At 42.1% G+C, this 18,705-nt stretch overlaps 1 protein-coding gene across 6 annotated transcripts in view; it reads right to left on the bottom strand.

Annotated features, from left to right (window-relative positions):
• GRIA3 (glutamate ionotropic receptor AMPA type subunit 3) overlaps window positions 1-18,705 on the bottom strand; it is a 148,092-nt gene that overhangs the window by 30,257 nt on the left and 99,130 nt on the right. For all 6 annotated transcript variants that reach the window (XR_004242982.1, XM_032123645.1, XM_032123646.1 and 3 more), the window contains 2 exons: window positions 13,268-13,644; window positions 6,213-6,411 (listed from right to left, as the gene is read on the bottom strand). Coding sequence is in view for 5 of the 6 variants with exons in the window: in XM_032123645.1 (XP_031979536.1) it covers window positions 6,213-6,411; window positions 13,268-13,644 (576 nt within the window). In the remaining variant the exon portion in view is untranslated. The remainder of the gene's footprint in view (window positions 1-6,212; window positions 6,412-13,267; window positions 13,645-18,705) is intronic.

Here is an 18,705-nt window from a genome sequence, read left to right as displayed (position 1 = left end):
CAGCTTCCCAGAGGCTGCAGCCCCTCTGTGTCCAGCTTCCCATGGGCTGCAGCCCCTCTGTGTCCAGCTTCCCAGAGGCTGCAGCCCCTCTGTGTCCAGCTTCTCAGAGGCTGCAGCCTTTCTGTGTCCAGCTTCCCACGGGCTGCAGCCCCTCTCACTACCTGGCCCCCAGGACCCACAGCCCTGCTCTTACAGAGGGTGACTGCTGGGTGGTATGGAGACAGAGGTGAGCTGGAAAGCCTAAACCACAAACACAACAGCTGATAGACAAATGCCATCTGTTATTGAAGATCATGGAGAGATTTATTCAAATATTTGTTATTAAGTGTTGACTGAAAGCTCTGCTAAATCCTGGCTTGCTTGCTGAAATTAGTAAAATGATTCAGCCACTTTAAGCCCAGCACCATTCAAATGCTTCCCTTCCAAGGAGTGCATGATGGATGAGCTGTTAATTTTAGTTCCTGTAAGGATACATTTTCCTCTCCAATCTATAGGCCTAAAGACATTAGATCACTTCATGGGAACCCATTTCTTTTGCAATTATGTCACATTTGATTTCCTGTTGCCTTTAAAACTGCCTGTTGGCCATGTGGCAGAAAGGAGGTTCAAGAGATTAAACGAACCCCACAAGCAGACCATCTATCATCCATGCAATGAAGAGGCTCTGATCTCTCTGCACACATACCTTCACCTTTTAATATTTGTACATGCTCCCACCTATATCAAACAGGGAAGAGAGAGAAAATATATGGGTGAATAATTTTATGATTAACCACTGCCACTTTGCGTATCTCAGATCTATACAACTCATCTTTGAAACTATCACTTTTCTATGTTCTACTCTTTAAAGCCCATAAATACAATCACACTTCAATATTTTTGTCAGGAATTTGTTATGATGACTGTGTTGTTTTGCTTGATGTCAAGAACACAGAAGGCTCCAAACTGCTAATCATAGTTTTATCCAAAGGCAAAAGCAAAGCATTTGTATGACTGCTGTGCTAGAAAAAAGTCCTTCATCTTCACTAGCAAAATAAATTTTGAAATTAAAAATCAAAGAGTTTAACTACAGATGAAACCCTTAGCACTGTCTGCACAGAGTTCACAATGGTGTTTCTAATAGGCTCTAATGATGATCTCAATATCGTTTGATTGCACAGAATACATAAAAATCGTACAGCAGCTATGGGTGTATAACCCAAGTCTTCTCCTTACCTAAACTGCTTGCTGGTAGAATTTATTTCCCTTTCGTCTTTACACAAGCTTATCACCAGAGGAAAGCAATGAGCTCTTTAACTTATAATGGGGCGTAACACACTGGTGCTTCTGAATGCATTACGATCATAAATTCCTCACTCTCTCCTGAGGCTCTGGGATGGAGGTCCTCCTTGGCTGCCCGACTGGCACTGGCCTCGTCTGCTACAGTCAGAGGCACCTGAATGGGGAATCCTCTCTGCAAGCTGCCAGCTGGGAGTGACAAGTGGCACTTGGCTCTTTCGAGCCAGGAGGGATCCATCGGTGCCACCACAGCCCCTCCTCACACAGCCCAACACAAGGCTCTACTGAACAGGAGGGGAGGTCTGAGTTACCCCATGTGCTTTTAGCCAAAGGTATTTCAAATCCTTTTGATGGGTTAAAGTAATGTTTTCTTTAAATTTCAAAAGAATCTGGATTTCATCTGTTCTTTCACTGTTTTTTTTCAGATAAATGTTCATTTTCTGCTTTGGTGCTAATCTGCCTGGTGTCTTTTCTTTGTTTTTGAACAAATTGTTTTCTATATCACCTTTAGTTTTACCAGCTAAGCAACTTGGTACTTAAGTTTCTTTTCAAGAGATACCTCACCAGTCCCCTTCTCACTTACAGCTTTTTCTGGTAGCTGTTTGCATGTCCTCAGTATGGGCAACCAGAAATGCAAAGCCTCTTGCCAGTGCATCTCATGCTTTTCTATCTGCTTCTGCTGAACTATTCTGATCTGATGAAACCAAGAGACCAAAATGAGGAACATCTTAAAGGCCATCCTTAGCATGACTTTCTGTGTCTTAAAAACTGTGGGTTTATATGTATTTTATGTATAGACAAAGTCCAGAAAGGCCTCATGTCTGAACCTGGTTTGCAAAAAATCCCTTTTTCAGGAAACTGATGAATCAACTGTAAGAGCTGGAATAACCATCATGCCCAAAGGATCTTTGGCCTTTCTACTGAAATTCCTAACAGACCTGACAATTGGTGACATTTCCAGGAGAAAAAATCAGGAACTGACTTCAGGGCAGCGAATCATTCCACCTGAGGCATGGGAGAGCCACGGGGTAGCTGAGTTGTTTGGTTGGGGACATCCTTAAACTTTTGCTGAGAAATATACAAAAAAAAATTTCTGCAATAAAATAACATTCTTTTGAAACCTTCTTTTCTCCTTAATTTAGTTAACAGTGATTAACTACAAAAGTTCTCAGTGAAATGTACTAGCAGGTCAGCTGTGTTTGCCAATGATCAAACATAGACTTGGCAAGTTATTTTGCAGAAGCCTCGTAACAGAGATCTCAGCTATCCATTAAAAGAAGCCACCATAAATTCAAGGGCAATTTATATTTCTAAATGTCTACAAACATGTTCTGCTTCTACTGAAGTTCAAATACAGCCAAGTTTAGACAAGAATCACTAATTGGTTGTAAAGGTCATGCCTTTTGAATATATGCATATTGGAGGTGAAATGTATTAGAGTGTGGTATTATACTTAGGTTCAGTGCTAAATTTGGATTAAATGGCATTATATTGATTTGATAAGCTGCTCAGATACGCTGAAACTTTAATTGAATGTATTAGATGTTAACTCTAACAGATACACCCTTAAAAGTAATAGCTTAGGGATTTGAAACTTCTTTTTCATACAGGCCTTCACCACTGTTCAAGAAAGAGAACACTTCATTTTGGAGTCCTTAATCTGAGACCATGTGTTAATAAATATCTCAGGAGAGGTCCTTTCTTTCCCTTTTCAATATGGATGAGTGCCCTTTGAAAGCCAAAAGGGAATTGATGTAATCTATTGATTGCCATTTAAATGCCTTTATAAGCTAATTAGTGCAAAATGTAAGATGTTTCTGAGCAGAAGCAAACAACAACCAGGAGAATATCAGAAGGTTCCTCTGAATCTTAGATATACTGGGAGGACAAATGCCCTTATGCAGAGAATCACCAACAAATGAGGAGTGTAAATAGCGTCTACTGTGAAACCGTTACAACATACCAGCTCTGGTTGGAATTGTGAGAGACGCGTTGGAATTGTGAGAGCAGTGTTGGCACTGTGACAGCAGTGTTGGGACTGTGAGAGCAGCGTCAGCCCAACAGCAGTCGCCGTGCAAGCATCAAGCAGCAATGGTGAATCCCACTTAACCTCCAGAGCTGGGAGAGCGTCTGCCCAGGAGACACTGAGATGTTTAGGGAAACTGCCAAGGCTGGAAAATAGGTCACGAGCTGGAGTCTGCCCAGGTCTGAAGTGGCTCAAAGTCATTACCATCTGTTCATCTGAATTGAGAGGCTGGTATCAGTCCAGTTTCAGGTATTGCCCTTCAAAAGTGATCCTGTCTAGAAATGGGGTTGGCAGAAGGGAGCCATGGCTTGGAGGTTCTAAAGGAGCTCCTTCTAGCACATGTAGACAAGATGGCAGGGATCTGAAGCTCGCTTATATATCATCCCTTTTTGATGCATCAGGAGGCAATTGTTCCTTTCTGCTGTCAGTCTGGCACCTTCCACTGGCCAACAGCAGTCATTAAGATCAGTATCTGATTAGTATCTTTGAGAAACATTTTAGCCTTACTGCTCTAGAAAGAGATATACCCATACAAACTTCTTAATGGGATCTTGGAGAGACTGTCCTGAACCTCCTGTGTGAAGCCATGGCCCAACTGTAGAGCCAAGTTACTCCTTTCTCACTGAGTAAATGATCGTGAGCCACTCAGCTAACTGCTGTTTAAACTAGCTAAATGCTGGGGGAAAATGGGTGGAGGAGGACATTCCCCTTACACAGGACATAAGCATCACCCTGTACTCAGGAGAACTCATGGCTTTTTCCAAGTCAGAGCACTGTCACTGTCACTGACGCTCCGGTAGCAGAGTGAAAAGAGCTGTCAAGGGAGAACAAGTCCCCTAAAACACAGAGAGGTGCAATCTGTGCTGCAGGACCTTGGAAAGCTTGAGTCCTCTAAGTTATTTCAAGTTTCAGCCACCTTTACCATCTCATTAAGTAACTAACAAACACTGTACAATGAAGTATTTATGTGAACATACACATTTAATCTAAGGCAAAACTTTTGCCCTTTTCAAACCAACTGAAGAAGACTCTAATCACAACACTTTCATGGCTGCATCACTCTATTCAAATTAATTACTCTGCAAAAGTTAATACAACTGAAATTATGTTGTGTGCCTTGAGAATGCCAAGGAGAAAGAAGCACCACTTAGGACTCATTTTTCTTCCCACTTGGCCCATCCAGCCTTGCTCCACACTGCTGGGGCTCTACTCTCATCCATCCCCAGCTGACTCCTGTCCTGGCCTGATGGAGCTGGCAGTTCCTGACAGATCAGCTCATTTACAACCCTGCTTTTCCCAGCACTAGCAGAGAGACACAGCTCATCTCAAGACTATTAGCAGCACAGCAAAGCATTCATACATTTACCAGACTTTGTATCCTTGCACATGAAACACTCATTCCTTTGATCTTTCTGTGAGAAGAGGTTTCCTTGTTGTGTCAAACTATTAACGAAATGAAGGAACATCCCCATACAATCCCTCTTTCTATATGAACTATAACAAGATAGTTAAAAGAAGGTATTTTTCTCCCGAAGATCAGTATAGTGACTATAAACAGCACCAATATTTCTAAACAAGTTGTGCTGCTTCTTTTGACAGGTTAACTCATTTTTGCTGTAAAGATAGTACTGCCTTGGGTTGATAATTAAACAGCATAAAAATTTTTATACACTAATGTCAGCCTTACAAGGTCAGTGTTTATCTCACAGGATTTTAACACAAACAGAAGCTGCTGTAATGTACACGCTACCACAGTTAAGAACACTGATTATCTCTTTTAATATAAAGACATTACAGGTAGAGTGCAAAAGCTTTATAAAATACCTTTGCATTCCCTTTCAGGTTTACTTCAGATGTCTATGTACATGTATGTGTGTGTGTGGTCATGTATTAAAATTTTAAGTAAATTCAAGGAGCCCTATTTCTCCAAGGGGCCCTCAGTATTTCATCAGCCTACAGCAGCAAGATTTTTTTTGTCTCCTGCTTGCACCTGGCCAGTATGTGTAACAGGCAGTAATTAATCCTGCAGTACTGACCACTCTTCTACACAAAAAAAAAAAAAAAGTTGGTTTGAATGGCATCTGATTGGCACTGCTGAGAGAGAACCAAGAGCTCCCTGAAAGCCTGAGCATTCTAGTTCACCCTTGGAAAGATTAGAAATAAGAGCTTTTCAGGAAGATGTTTTCAGAGACATAAAAGTGGTCTGAGGCCATATTTAGAATTCCTAATGCCTCTCACCAAACTCTCTGCAGTTCAGCTTGTGGCTTGGCAAGAGGAGAAAGAAAGGATGATCTTAAATAAAGGCATGCACTTGCCCCTACCCTCAAATGTTGCAAACCCTGCATCTCCCTAACCAAGGTGAAAAACAACCAGAGTTCTGGGGTACAAAATTTTTACCCCTGACTGTCAGATACAGGCACAGCCAGATGCTGGTGAGCAGTGAAGACAAAACAACAATGGCAGCAATCAATGCTCCACCAGGAATGAGCAGCAACACAGGCCTCCCATCCCCCCTTCATTCTGGCAAGAGAACACCGATGCGGGATGGCATTACCAGCTGCCAGCTGGGCATGCACAGCAAGTAGGTCAAGAGCATCACTCCTTGCAAGAGTTTTTTCTGTTAAATATTGTGCCAACAACTGCATTATTGCTCATCAGACCGAGGCTCTGAAACTGGTGTCACAAAACCCTTCCCGTGACAGTAGAGGTCGGGTTTTCCATCTTGAGATGTTTCAGGTTAAGCAAAACCATCCATTTTTGATAAAATGCTTTTTTGATATTAAAATCTGCACTCAGGCCTGTCCTGATTGCACAAAACAGCTTTCACCAGGACAGCTGTTACAGCTGGGTAAAACCAAACAACTGAAACCCATAAATTAGGCACTTGAAGGAGATTTAGCAGACTTACTCTAAAGAATTCTTTGGTTGAGCCTGAATCCAAAGTGCCATAGGCTATTTCAGTTTGTTTAGCCAAGTCCTCTGCACTCTCTATGGGTGAAACCATCCTTTCCACCGTAAGGAAGGCAGCAAGATTAGCAGTGTAGGAAGAGATAATGATGAGAGTGAAGAACCACCAGACTCCTCCGACAATTCGCCCTGAGAGAGATCTATGGAAAAACACACATCATTAAATTGCTTTGAAGACAATCCTTGATTTTTTCTTTCTTCACTGAAGAAAAATTCACATGCACAACCCTTTTGTCTAATCTTCCAGGTATCTGTGAACAGGTGGACTGTGAGCCAGCTCCCAATAACCTTCCTCAGGAGTGAAAAATCAGTGTACACCTGGTCTTACCTAGTGCAACTCTTTTTGTAGTCTTTCAGTGAAAACAAGAACAGTAAATTAAGACATAATTCATTTGAGGAGAGTGTTCCAGTTTGGCCAAATTTAGAAATATATCCTCTGAGAGAAGGCACAACCACCCCTCAAGCTCTCATGACTTCCACAAATCCTTTGTTGGAGAAGACTTTTGCCAGAAGATTTTTGTTGTCTCTGTGTGTCCAGCCTTTCCCTGTGCTGGACATGCTGGGATATGCCAGCATCATGTCCCTTTGCTCAGCTTGGAGGATACAAATGCACCTTTTACTGCATCCACTCCCAAAATGTAACACTCAGTAAACTGCAAAAAGGAATATGAGTAAACATGCAAAAGAATGCACCAAAAAAGATCCAGTATCCTTCTCTCATCACAACCTAGCAGGAATTACAAACTGAATCTGCATATTGAAGTGAGAAGAGAGGCTGGCTTGGTTTATGTTTTATGTTAATTAAAATTTGCATGTTGCACTGTTCCAAGTCAAGCATATCCCTGCTTTATAAGCACCAGAGCAACAGAGAAGGAAACAGAAAAAAATTGTGTTTAGTTTTTGTTGTGGTCTTTGGTTTTTGTTTTTTTAAAGGGATTCCATAAGGACTTAAGAAAAATCCTATTTACAAACATGTAATTACAAAAAGCCTAATGGTCAGAAGGTCTGGATTCTGTCAGTAAGAACTCTTGATGCTTTACAGCAATTGAACATCAGCCTCAAATTATTTATCTGGGCTGAAGGATGGCAGTGACACATCACTCAGCTGGGTGGGGAATTTCATTGCCGTGTACATTGGTTGTTCTTCAAATACAGCAGGTTGACCAAGAATCATTTCAAGTGCTGAGACAAACCTATTTCATGTTTTCTCTTAACTCTACTGATACCAATGGAGGAAGAATCAATCCCAGACACATCTGTGGAACCTGAGTGCTGTAGTCCTCAGTTTGTGTGAAGAGAAGAAATAGAAAGCAAGAACACTCTTACCTGTTTATCTGTTTCCTTCAAGCCCCTCAGTGCCATCCCCAGACAGTGGGTACAAGTTGTCCTACCAACAGATGGAGATAGGCAAAAAGCAAAAGTCTTGTGACGTGCCCCCACCCCACCCACACAGGGGGGTTTGCTGGTAAACTGCCCAGTCTTGGCCAGAGCCTGAGCCATTAAAAAAAGGCCATTAAATTATTAAGAAAAAAAAAAGAAAGAAAAAAAAATACCCATCCAACATTAAAGAATATAGCAAAGAAAAAAATCACGAGCACAATAAAAACAGAGAGCTCAGTCTGGAATATGTGAGAGGAATGTGGAGAAAGGTGAAGCACCACAGTTCTCCACTCTGCTTTGCCCAAGGAGCAGAAGCAGCAGCTCCCACTGAGAGGACAGATGCAGGCAGGTTCCTCAAGAGTAGGCACACATCCACCAGATCACCTATAAGTGGAAGAGGCCTCCTTGCCTTTCTTGAGGGCCTCCCAAGAGGATAAAAGGCTTCCAAGTTTTAGCTTGGGCTGTGCAGCTGCTGTGCTCACTAACACAAGGCTATTGTGAGGCTGCAAAGGGAATTTGCAGCAATATAAATACAGAATAATGCCTTAAGGAATCTCTCTACCTTATTCTACATTCTTTGTAGGTATCATGTGTCTTGGGAATTTACGGATGGCTGAAGCCAGCTTCCTTAACATCCCTCTTATGTGGGCTGACACAATTTTATCCAACTACAAATCAGTGCCTGCTGAACTTATCACATAAGGCTTCCTTTGGAGCCAGCAGAGAAAAAGAGAAGAGACTGACACCTTCAGAAAGAGATTTATCTCACTTGCTGTAGTGTGGGATAAATCTAAAGGTGTCCATCTGTCTCATGACTTTGGAGGGAACCAAGATGCCTCACCAAAAACACAGTCTACTGCTTTCAGATGCCTGTGTCAGGTGAAATTCATCCTCCTTTTGCTCCTTTCTTTACTACATACTTTCCATCTTCAGAGAAGACCTGGAGTTGAACTTCTCCCTGCAGTGATGTGGACAATTTCAGAGCCAGACTGAGGAGGGGTTTGGCTAGCAGGTGCAGCAGATTAAACATCTACTTGCCTACAGCAGGACAAGCTGTCTGGAGTTTCCAGGTTCCCATGGCCCTCCTGCTTTAAAGTAGGTCTTGAAATAGGAAGATGAAAAAAGGACTTGCCAGGGTGTTCTGATAAATTCAGTGGAAGCACTGGGAAGAAAATAGTATGTGTTCATCTCCCTTATAGTTTCCCATAGGAAATGTCTTACTTGCATTGGTAGCTGCCCCTTCTGTTAGTAGGACAGATGGGTTGCTAGGATGGAGATGTGCAGAAGACAAGCATTTTCCAAACCAGTGAAAGCTCAAGCTCCCATTGCTGCAACAATAAAAGGTTTGTGCCAGGCTGCATGTTCAGACAGCATCCTACACACTCAGAAAGGTAAAAATACCTTGCCCCAGAGGTCTGGCAACCTGCATGAACCAAGTCAGACAGCTACAGGACAAAGTCCACCTGAGAGGCAGGAGAAGATGGGCACCAGGGGATCCCTTGATGAAAAAGGCACTTCCCCAAGGGTCCTACATTCAAGAGAGGGGTCTTGCTAGATGGGAACCAGGGCTGTTCTCAGAAGAGTCGAGGTCACTTCAAAGAAAACTGGATGTCACTAGAGTTGTTTCTCCCAGAGTCTTCCACTGAGCACAGAAAGAAGGATTAAACAGCAGCTACTACAGAGCGGTCTGGGCTGACATAGCTGTCACTTGGTGTCACAGGATGGGGCAAGAGAAAAATTAAATAAACCACAAAGTTGACACTGAAGGAAAGACAGACAGACAGAGAGTTGAAGAACAAGAACATGGTCAAGCATAGCCTGGCAGCCTCCTTGACCAAAGAACCCCAGTTCCCCCCGTCCATCTGCTGAAACGAAGACTCCTTATACCCACTGCAGGGGCTGGTCTAGAGGGATGCAGGAGAAAAAGGGTTAGTATACTGGGCTGGTAATCAGAGAGTGCCTGTTTGGTTTATGCTGTGAACCACAGAAATGTTTTTCTATTACTCAGATAATAATTATAAAAAACTCAATCACAGCCTTTAATACCAGCACCACTTTTTCTGATGTAAGCCATACCTGTCCACATGTGCAATGATGTAATTAAAAACAAACAATTAATTCTTTAGCTTAACATAGTTTTCCAAATCACCTCAATAAATAGATACTTTGTATGACATTATTTTAAAGTGAATTAGAGCGCTAACAAATGAGACGAGCAACACAGATCTGGAACAACAGAATTATAACTCCATTATCAAAACAAAGTCAGACGGTGTTTTCAAAATCAAGAAAACAGGAAGAGTGCATACCTTGAGAGGAAATTTAAAAGGAAGCATGGAGTCAAATGAGAGCAAATTAGTAACGAGAGAAAAAAAGACAAACTAAACATTCAAATTCACAGTCAGTTTCCAAGAGAATAATACATATAATACATTCAAACAAAACTTCATTTATCAAAATAGCTTGGATTTTGTTTCTGCTCATGGCCATAAAAGATATTTGATTTCCTATATTACAGATATATAATAAGCTTCTCACACTACTCCATTTTTAATTGGGCTGTTTGGATCGATATAAGACAGTTGTTATGCTGACAAATAACCCTGAACAAGTCTCCTAGTGTGGAGCCCCTTGATATCCTGAGCACCCCTCAGCTGGTACCCCCAAGCTCTGGGCCCAGCCTTTTGCTCGCGCACCCAGACAGCCCTTGGCCTTGGAGACACAGCAGGCAGGAACAGCATCTGAAGCACTGGCTTGAGATGCTCCATCATAGGAATGGCAGTGGGAGTTTCAGGAATGTCAGGTTACCCTCTCATTGCTAGTGTGAAAGTCCCACAAAGTCATTCCCATAGCCTTTAATAGGAGTCTCTTGAGTCTTCTGCTGTAAAAACAGGGACCTAGAGATATACCCTCTCAATGACCAACTTCTTGAGACAGCTTTTAATAACCCCCCTGTCTTTTTCCATCAGCAATTAATTAATCTAGCCTCTTTGTTCTACATGAATAAAGAGCAAAATGAAAATACATGCTCTCATAGAGATTTCAAAGATACTTTTTCTGAGAACAGTATTACAAATTTTGACTGTGTTTTTTTCTAATTCCATTTGCTGTACACATCTTACATAAAAGCAAGTTTAATAATCTACTTTTGATCCCTCAAAAGTGAATTTTCAATTTAGCTCACTATGCAGAAAACACAGCAGCCTTTGATAGCAGAACAAAACTGCTGAAATAAATGTTGATTCCATCAAGTGATGCACTAACCCCCAGCCTTTGGCTGCTCTCTGATTCTGTTTAGACGACTCCTATTAAATACAGAGAGGAGAGTATAGGGATATATCCTCTGGAATATCCACACAGCATACTCACCGAGGATAGATCTAACTAGTCATTAGATGTCACAGCTGTTCCACACAAAGGCAGCTGAAAGAGCCTTTATCAGCAAGTACAAAAGTGATCTCTCCAGACTGCTTGTCGGCATCTCCCTACAAGTGCTGTATGCTCTCATATAAGAAATTTATTCAGACAAAACTCACAATGGAAGAATGAAGCCCCTTTTAGTGGCAATAAAATAGTATGAAACATTCATATAGTCAATGTACTGTGAATGGTTTAACCTTACAAAGACACGGATTAAGAATGGAATACTTGGGAACAGTCCCTTCTAGGGAAAAGAAATTTGACATTTTTATCAACTTAAATCAACATATCAGTCAAAGGAGCAGTGTTTCCGGAATTTAAATACCAAGGTATTAAATATCTCTTTTTTTTTCGTAACAATGCATGTAACTGCCTGGAATGTTATCATGGAAGATAACAAAATAACTGGACAACACCTTCAAATGAGGGCCATATATTAATACTGAGCTAATAGCTTCTGATGGACAGATAAAATAAATAGATATACTATTGTCTCTTTCCTTTTTTTTGTAGGTATTTCCAAGGCACTTATTGTGGTCATATTGAAAAAACCAGAGTGTGCTCCACTTGTTATATAAGGCTGACCATGCCAAAGAGTCACATGAGAGCTTCTCAAAAATTCTATGCACTTCTATTTAACTGTCAATAACCAGACCTAGTGGAAATAGCGTGATGCCTGCAGCTTTCCATGTGATGTCCCAGTGCTTATTTCCCGGTCCTTTATATTGGGCACACACATGGTCAACAGCAATTTAAATGCTATCACTACTCATCCCCTTTAACAGCAAGCAGTGGGTCAAACTGTCAGTGCAGGATTGAGGCAGACGGCAGAAACAGGGAGTGTAAACATGGGGAGGAGGCCAACAGCTGTCAGCACACAGTGAGGCAGCACACCCAGACACAGGAACTGGGGAAACTGACGCAAATTTATAGGATGATTTTTGTACTGTAACAGACAAAATCATGATCCTTCTCAAGAAACTTCCTAGAAATTTTGTCACTTGCTTCAGTGAGGCAACTCAAGAACCCTAATGCTATATGGACCAGGAAAACCTGGCACCTTTTCAATGATTCAGGTATTGAAAAAGGCAACATGGAGATCAGCAAGGTGCATTTTGAATGTCAGCACTTAGGAAAAAAATCTCTCTCCTCCTCTGAATAGCAACCTTGTTAAATGGAAAACCACATTCCGTTTGTGTTTTTAATAAATAGAATAGCTGGAAACTGGTTATTAAATTATTGTCATACAAAATAAAATTACTGCTCCATCACTAAGAAAGTAGATAATTCTACTGCTTATCACAAGCAGATCACCAAAGTATTTTACCAGTGTAAATGTAGAAATATGACAGATGTTATTAAAAAAATTCTGTCCATTGTTCAATTAGAGGGAACTTCACTATTTTCATTGGTTTTTAAAAAGCTTCTCTAAAAAGAAATATAATTCTACAACAGCTAATAGCAGTGCTCTCTGTTAAATCAGTACTAATATCAATCATACTTTACTACAGCCTTATCGAGAAAGACTGTCTTCATGAATAAGAAAAATCTTTATGGAAACTGGCAATGCTTATTAAACCATACTGGCATGAACAGAGGGACAACAGGTTAGACTGGACTGAAATAACAATACACGTAGAGGACAGTAGCACAGTACATCTGGAGACATGAACATGTGCAAAATGGTGGAAAGCAGAAGGATGAAAGGATGGTTCAGAAAGAATAAAACTGGAGAAACTGGGCTCAAAAAAAAAGTAAAAAGACTAGCAGGAGCCTTGATGGGAGTGGAGATGCTTTAAAGTGCTGTTGCATGTGACTTTTAAAAATAAATCTTACTTTGCAAAGCAGAATATGTTATATGCACCAAGGAGATGACCGTAAAATGAGATATGCAGCAAAAACACGGTAGCCCTCCAAGCATTGCTGAAAACAGAAAACCCTATGCATTTTACAGCCTCAACATGGTGAATATAAGTTTGGCAGAAATGCATAAATGGCATTACAAGCAATGCTACTTACTCTGGAGGCGAATGTTAGCAAGCATGGTGGCTTGATGAGGATGCTGAATATTGAATGGAAATGTCAAAATAAAAAATTTGGAATTAAAAAGAAATTTGAGAAAGTAACATATATGCACCATGGCATCAGAAAATGACCATAAAATGCAAAAAGGTGATGGAGTGATATAGAACAAACCTTGGAGAAATATCGCATCCTTGCTGCATAAAGGCACCCAGGGAAAACCAAAGGCTGTTAAATATTCCAAACTCATTTGGAGGGTCAGGAGGATTCTGAGGGTCACGTGGCTCTTCAGTGCTGTCTTCCAAGTGCCACTCATAAGGGCTGAATCTGCTGACTAGGAAAAGAACTACGCTGACGCCAATGTAAGCAAAGACTATACACATCCAAATTTCATAAGCCAAAGGATCCAGGAAAGAGAATACGCCTGGTTTAGATTTCTGAGGCTTCTTGATCATGATGGAGATGCCCAGGCTCATAAAGGGTTTGGAAAAGTCTATGACTTCTTCTCGCACCAATGTAATGGTGAGGGGGGCAACAGCTATATCTGCTCTCTGAAAAGGGAAAACAAACCCAAGTTAGTTACAAGTCAGACACAACAGAATCACAATCTAGAGTCTCAGGCTAATGAATAAGATGATAAATTACAAGGGTGAGTGGAAACATATTCTTCGCAGGCTATTTTGCAGTCACTGAAGTTAAGGATTACACTATATTAACAGAAAACTATTAACAAGAAAAATTACAATCAAATCTCTGCAAGGGGCTCATGACAGCAGCAGATATTTCTATTAAGTTAGAATGGATGAATAAAGACTACACAAACTGGACAGTGAGATGGCAACCAACACAATGTCATTTTCTAGTAACGGTCTGTAACCACCCATTTGTCTTGAAGACTTCGGACAAATTCTGCGTTTGCTACGTTTTAATTTTCTCTTTTCCATTCTTTCAGCAAGTTCTCTTGCCTTACTGATTAGTCCAAGATCTTTACAAGGAACTTATGAGATGTAATCAGTCACTGAATTTCAGCTGCACTTGGGTGCTACTACTTGTATGCTCCTTTAAAAACTCTGCTGTAGTAAGGGACAGAAGATAGTAAATAGCGGGGGAATAGGAACCAGCCAGACCCTTTCGGTGGTCACTGAAGAACAGTTAACACAGACTTGTGAATCGCTGACGAATAAATAGACTGGATAATCTGAGGAGAATGCAGTGTCGTGTATGCCCTCCTGTCTTAGAGACCTTGGCTCTACAGGCCTGTAACAGACTGTGCTCTGGGGCTGTGTCACCTGGAAGCACAATTGCATCTATTGCATCATTCATCATTCACCTGTGTGCTGGTGAACAAATACCCTTCCCTTCAATCTACACATCCTTGCTGGATTCTATGGGTAGGCAGGCATGTAAAAACTTAGTTTCCTGACTAAAAATAACATTCCAGAATAGATTTTCAACATATTTAACTATATCTGTATTTCTACGCTAGAGAGATTCAAGTCATGCTACTTAGATACCCTAGCCTTGATCCAGCCAAGAACTCAAGTCAGTATTTGTATTAGAGTGGAATGGAATGCTAAAAAAAGAGCCCTTTTCATCTGAAGATTGTTATGAGAGTCTACATACCTACATACACTATTTTAAACACTCTAACTATTCATGTTATTGATATTTTTAAAGAAGGCCTTTCATTGGTAATTAAGAATTTCAGAAAGAGAAAGTAGTTCTTAGGGAAACCTTAACTTACCAGTACCTAAACCAGTGTGCACCTTTTAAATCAGATTTTTTCCCCCACTAGTAACTAGGCATCTCTTTCTCATGGAAAAGTAAGGCCTGATTAGGTAGAAGTTTGAATAAAAGTTAATGGGAAATGTTAATAAGGTATGATTAAAATCTGTGCCATAAAATAATCAAATATGCCTTTATGTAAATCTGATGGTGATGTACATGACTGTCATTAATATCTGGTTTGCTCCTCCTCCTAGCTATTGGTTTGGGTTTTATGTTTAATAAGCAGAACTGGTAAAGGCTTCTTGTACAGCTGATCTGAGCATCATGGGCTTGGTGTCTGCTGATGCTCGGCAGCACCGCGCAGCCATCCTGGAGCACTGGCTCAGGGTTTGCAGACCAAGGCCAGTGATAGCCTTGTCAGATGAGGACTGCCCCTCCTCACAGTTGCCTCCCTCTGCAGGGCACCCATCTGCACACACAACCTCAAGGTTTGCTCCAGGAGTATCTCTTGACAGTTCATACTGGCATGTGCAGCTACAAGGTACGTGCACAAGTTCACTGCTTGGAACAATCTGATAAAACCATGCCTGTGCATGTAAGGAAATCATGGCCCTGGGTGCCCCCTCTGACAGCCCTGCTCAGCCCCTTTAGACAGTCGTGCACTGGGACACTGCCTTTCCCCTTGAGTGTCCCTTTCCTCAAGGAGAAAACCTCAGCTGATTTGTGGTCACTTACTGCAAAAATCTAGCTGAACGTGGCTTTAATGTTAAAACTGAAAATGCCTTTGGATGTCTGGATGTTTACTGGCTTTGCAGATGAATGTGTTCATCATCTAAGTAATGGAGAGACTGGAGGGGAGGATATGGGTACAGTGAGGTAACATCTTCGGAAGATGTTGGAACTTGTACACTGAGGAATTCCCCCAAAACATGTATTTCTCTTAGAGCTGCTGCTTGTTGAGCTCCTGTTAAATACTGGGTGTCTGCAGTCAGTGTGAGATTCACACAGAATATCAGTTTTAAATATAGTCAGAGTCCACAGCCAGCTGGAAGACTAAGCACTTTGACCATGGCACTGTACTTCTTGTTGAACTAATGAGGTACTTACAAATTAATCCTTATTAGAGCAAGCTTAATGGATCAGGACCCCTGTGGAGACTTAGAAATGGCTCCATGTGAAGTGAAGCTTAGGTGGGAGGCAGGTACCTTCCCACCAGGCACTTCTGCACATGGACTGCCAGTCTTGGAACACCCCATCAAGGGAGGGAAAGGCTGCTCCAGCTGTAAGAGCATTTAGTTTCTGGAGCATTTTCATGGACTTGGAGAATTTTAATTCTCCCAAAGTAATATTTTAATTGCCAAAGTAGACATGGTGGAGCTCTTCCTAAGTGCTGAAGCAGCATGCAATAAGGTCTGTATCTCCTTCATGCCCAGCTGAGTTCATGAAGGATGCTCCTGTGGGGCGATGAAGCTGATGCTGAAGCACAGACAAATCACTTGTTAAAGCCCTGATTGTTACCATGTTCATATCATACTGTACAGATTTCTTTGTAAATAATTTCAAACTGAATTTTACTATTACATGGGATACAAATAATAATTTTCTGATACATCTCATTCTTCCTGCTTTCCTACTATCCCTACCAAAGGCATTCACTGTATCGGAAACACCAAAACTCACCCTCATCCCTAAGTGAATATGGCAGCAAATGATTTCTGCAGAGGGAACAAGCATGGGTTCACACACAGGGTCTTGGGAAACCAGGGCACTGAGAGTGGACCAGCTCCAATCCAACACCCAAGCCTGGTTGCTCACTACTTCCCTGAATATTAGCTGCACTAGGGAGGTTAAAAAACAGTTCTCTCTTTGCTTATTTATTTAGAGATATCGTATTTGAAATGGAGAGCTTATGGAGAGCTCTAAGCACCCTAAAGGATGGTTGGTAACTGCAGCACTGTTGAGAATTTCCCTCCCTGTTATGGTTGCAGATAAGCAGAACCTATACAAATTGAGCTTGATTAAAAAGAACACAACCACAAACATGCCTGTCTTCATACAGAACTGGAGAGGGGTTTAAGAACCTCAACAACTAAGCTTTGCTAATCACTCATGACTAATGGTGTTTCAAACATCTTCACTGCATTTGAGCCGGGCGAGAAATGTCATGGATTCCTCTGAGGCTTGTTCTGTCTTTGCCTGTAAGTGTGGGAGGGATGGATTTAGAGAGGACAGGCAGCACAGAGGCGCTGCCCACTCTGCTCAAAGCTGACCTCAGGGAGCTGCAAACCTCCAGACTCTTATGGAGAGGGAGAAAAGAAATAGCAAATGGAAATATCCTTCTACATGGAGAATGAAAAACAGTAAGATGTTCCGCCTCTGTAATCCAAAAGGAGGGATGGAATTCTTGTTTTTACAGGCCTACTGATGGCTCTCCCAAATTCAAAGCTATGCACTAGAGACAGCGAGAGATCTGGGCTATGCTCCTGCCTGTACATACTTTGGGTCACTTCTGAACTGAACTTGCAGAACTGAACCCCTGCTTTGCTCAAGGGTCACTTTTCAAGAAGTGGGTCTGGACTGCAGTCACTTTGGGTGACGGGAAGCCAGGAAGCACCCCGCCTCTGTGCAGATGGAAGCAGAGGGACACTGCCCAATTTCCATTGGCAGCCAAACCTCTGGGCACCCAAAAGTGCTGAATGCAGGTACACAGGGCCACCAGAAGAGACTGTGCTGCAATGGTGACTGTCTCTGAGCATGTTTTAACACTTCTCAGTGCAGTCTGAGGTTTCCAGGTAGCAGAAAAGAGCATCAGACAGAGTAACACATCACCTGTGGTATCAGCTGGTAAGAGCTACCTTTGTAAAGGCAGTCCAGTATCCCCAAGGATATTCAGGGTGTGTTGAGAGGCCAGTTCATGGGGGCAATGTGGTTTTAACACATCAGCTCACACTTATTTAAAGACAACAGGTGATATCTGACTAGCAACATGCTGCATTGAAGTCTTAATGTGCCCTAGCCGAGCAGTGTAAAAAGGTATTAAGGTGTTAAAGGGGCAGTTGGCCTTGTCTGCCACAGTTTGTCAATGTTAAGTCCATTTGTGATTTCTGTGGATGCCCATGGCTCATTCTGACACACTCCTGCCATTCACAGATGGAGACATAAAGGGTACCTCTGCTTTTGGGGCTGTGGACATATGTGTGCTTCCTCTGCCTGTGCTCGGACCCAGGTCAGCCAAAGCCCAGGAGCACGGCAGCATGGCTCTGTGCCAGGGCTGTGATCTTGTCCCCCACCACAGCTCAGCCTGGCCAGGGACCCCACAGCTGTCCACGTGCCCAGGACAAGGGTCTGTCTGAGCTGCAGGGCAGCGGCATCACATAGCTGCCTTTGGGGACCTGTAGCCAGGCTTTCCCCCTGCAGAAACCAAGAGTGAGAAGCAAAGGACAAGCTTCACCCACTCATGGCACAGTCAGGCTCTGCTACAGACTAAGAGCATGTGGGATGTTTCAAGGAAAAGTAGGACTCAAATTAGTCTGCCTCTGCTATGATTCAAAGGCTGTATGTGCCATCTGTAGTATTTCTACATGCTGCTGGGAGAGCCAGAGAGGCCAGCACACACGAGTCTGGTTAGTCTGCTGAAGGCAGGGAGATGTGCTGGTGGTCCCACTCTGACAGACTGCGGAGGCTGCTGCGTTCCGGGGACTGCCTGTCCTTTACATCCCTGCTTCATTCCTTTGTGCTATTTTACATTTTGAGAGATTTTTATAAAGGCTTGTTCTAACCTGAGCAGAGTTTTAAAGGCTGTAAGGTCTGGCTGCTCTTTTCATTCCCAAAGCATTTGTAGTTACAATTAAGATCTGTGTTAAAACTACTGTCAATTAGCCTCA

Source organism: Corvus moneduloides, chromosome 14 (assembly GCF_009650955.1).
Source record: "Corvus moneduloides isolate bCorMon1 chromosome 14, bCorMon1.pri, whole genome shotgun sequence".
In the NCBI taxonomy this organism is placed as follows: domain Eukaryota; kingdom Metazoa; phylum Chordata; class Aves; order Passeriformes; family Corvidae; genus Corvus; species Corvus moneduloides.
Note: the sequence above shows the minus strand (reverse complement) of the source record. Positions and strands in the feature narration are given on the sequence as shown.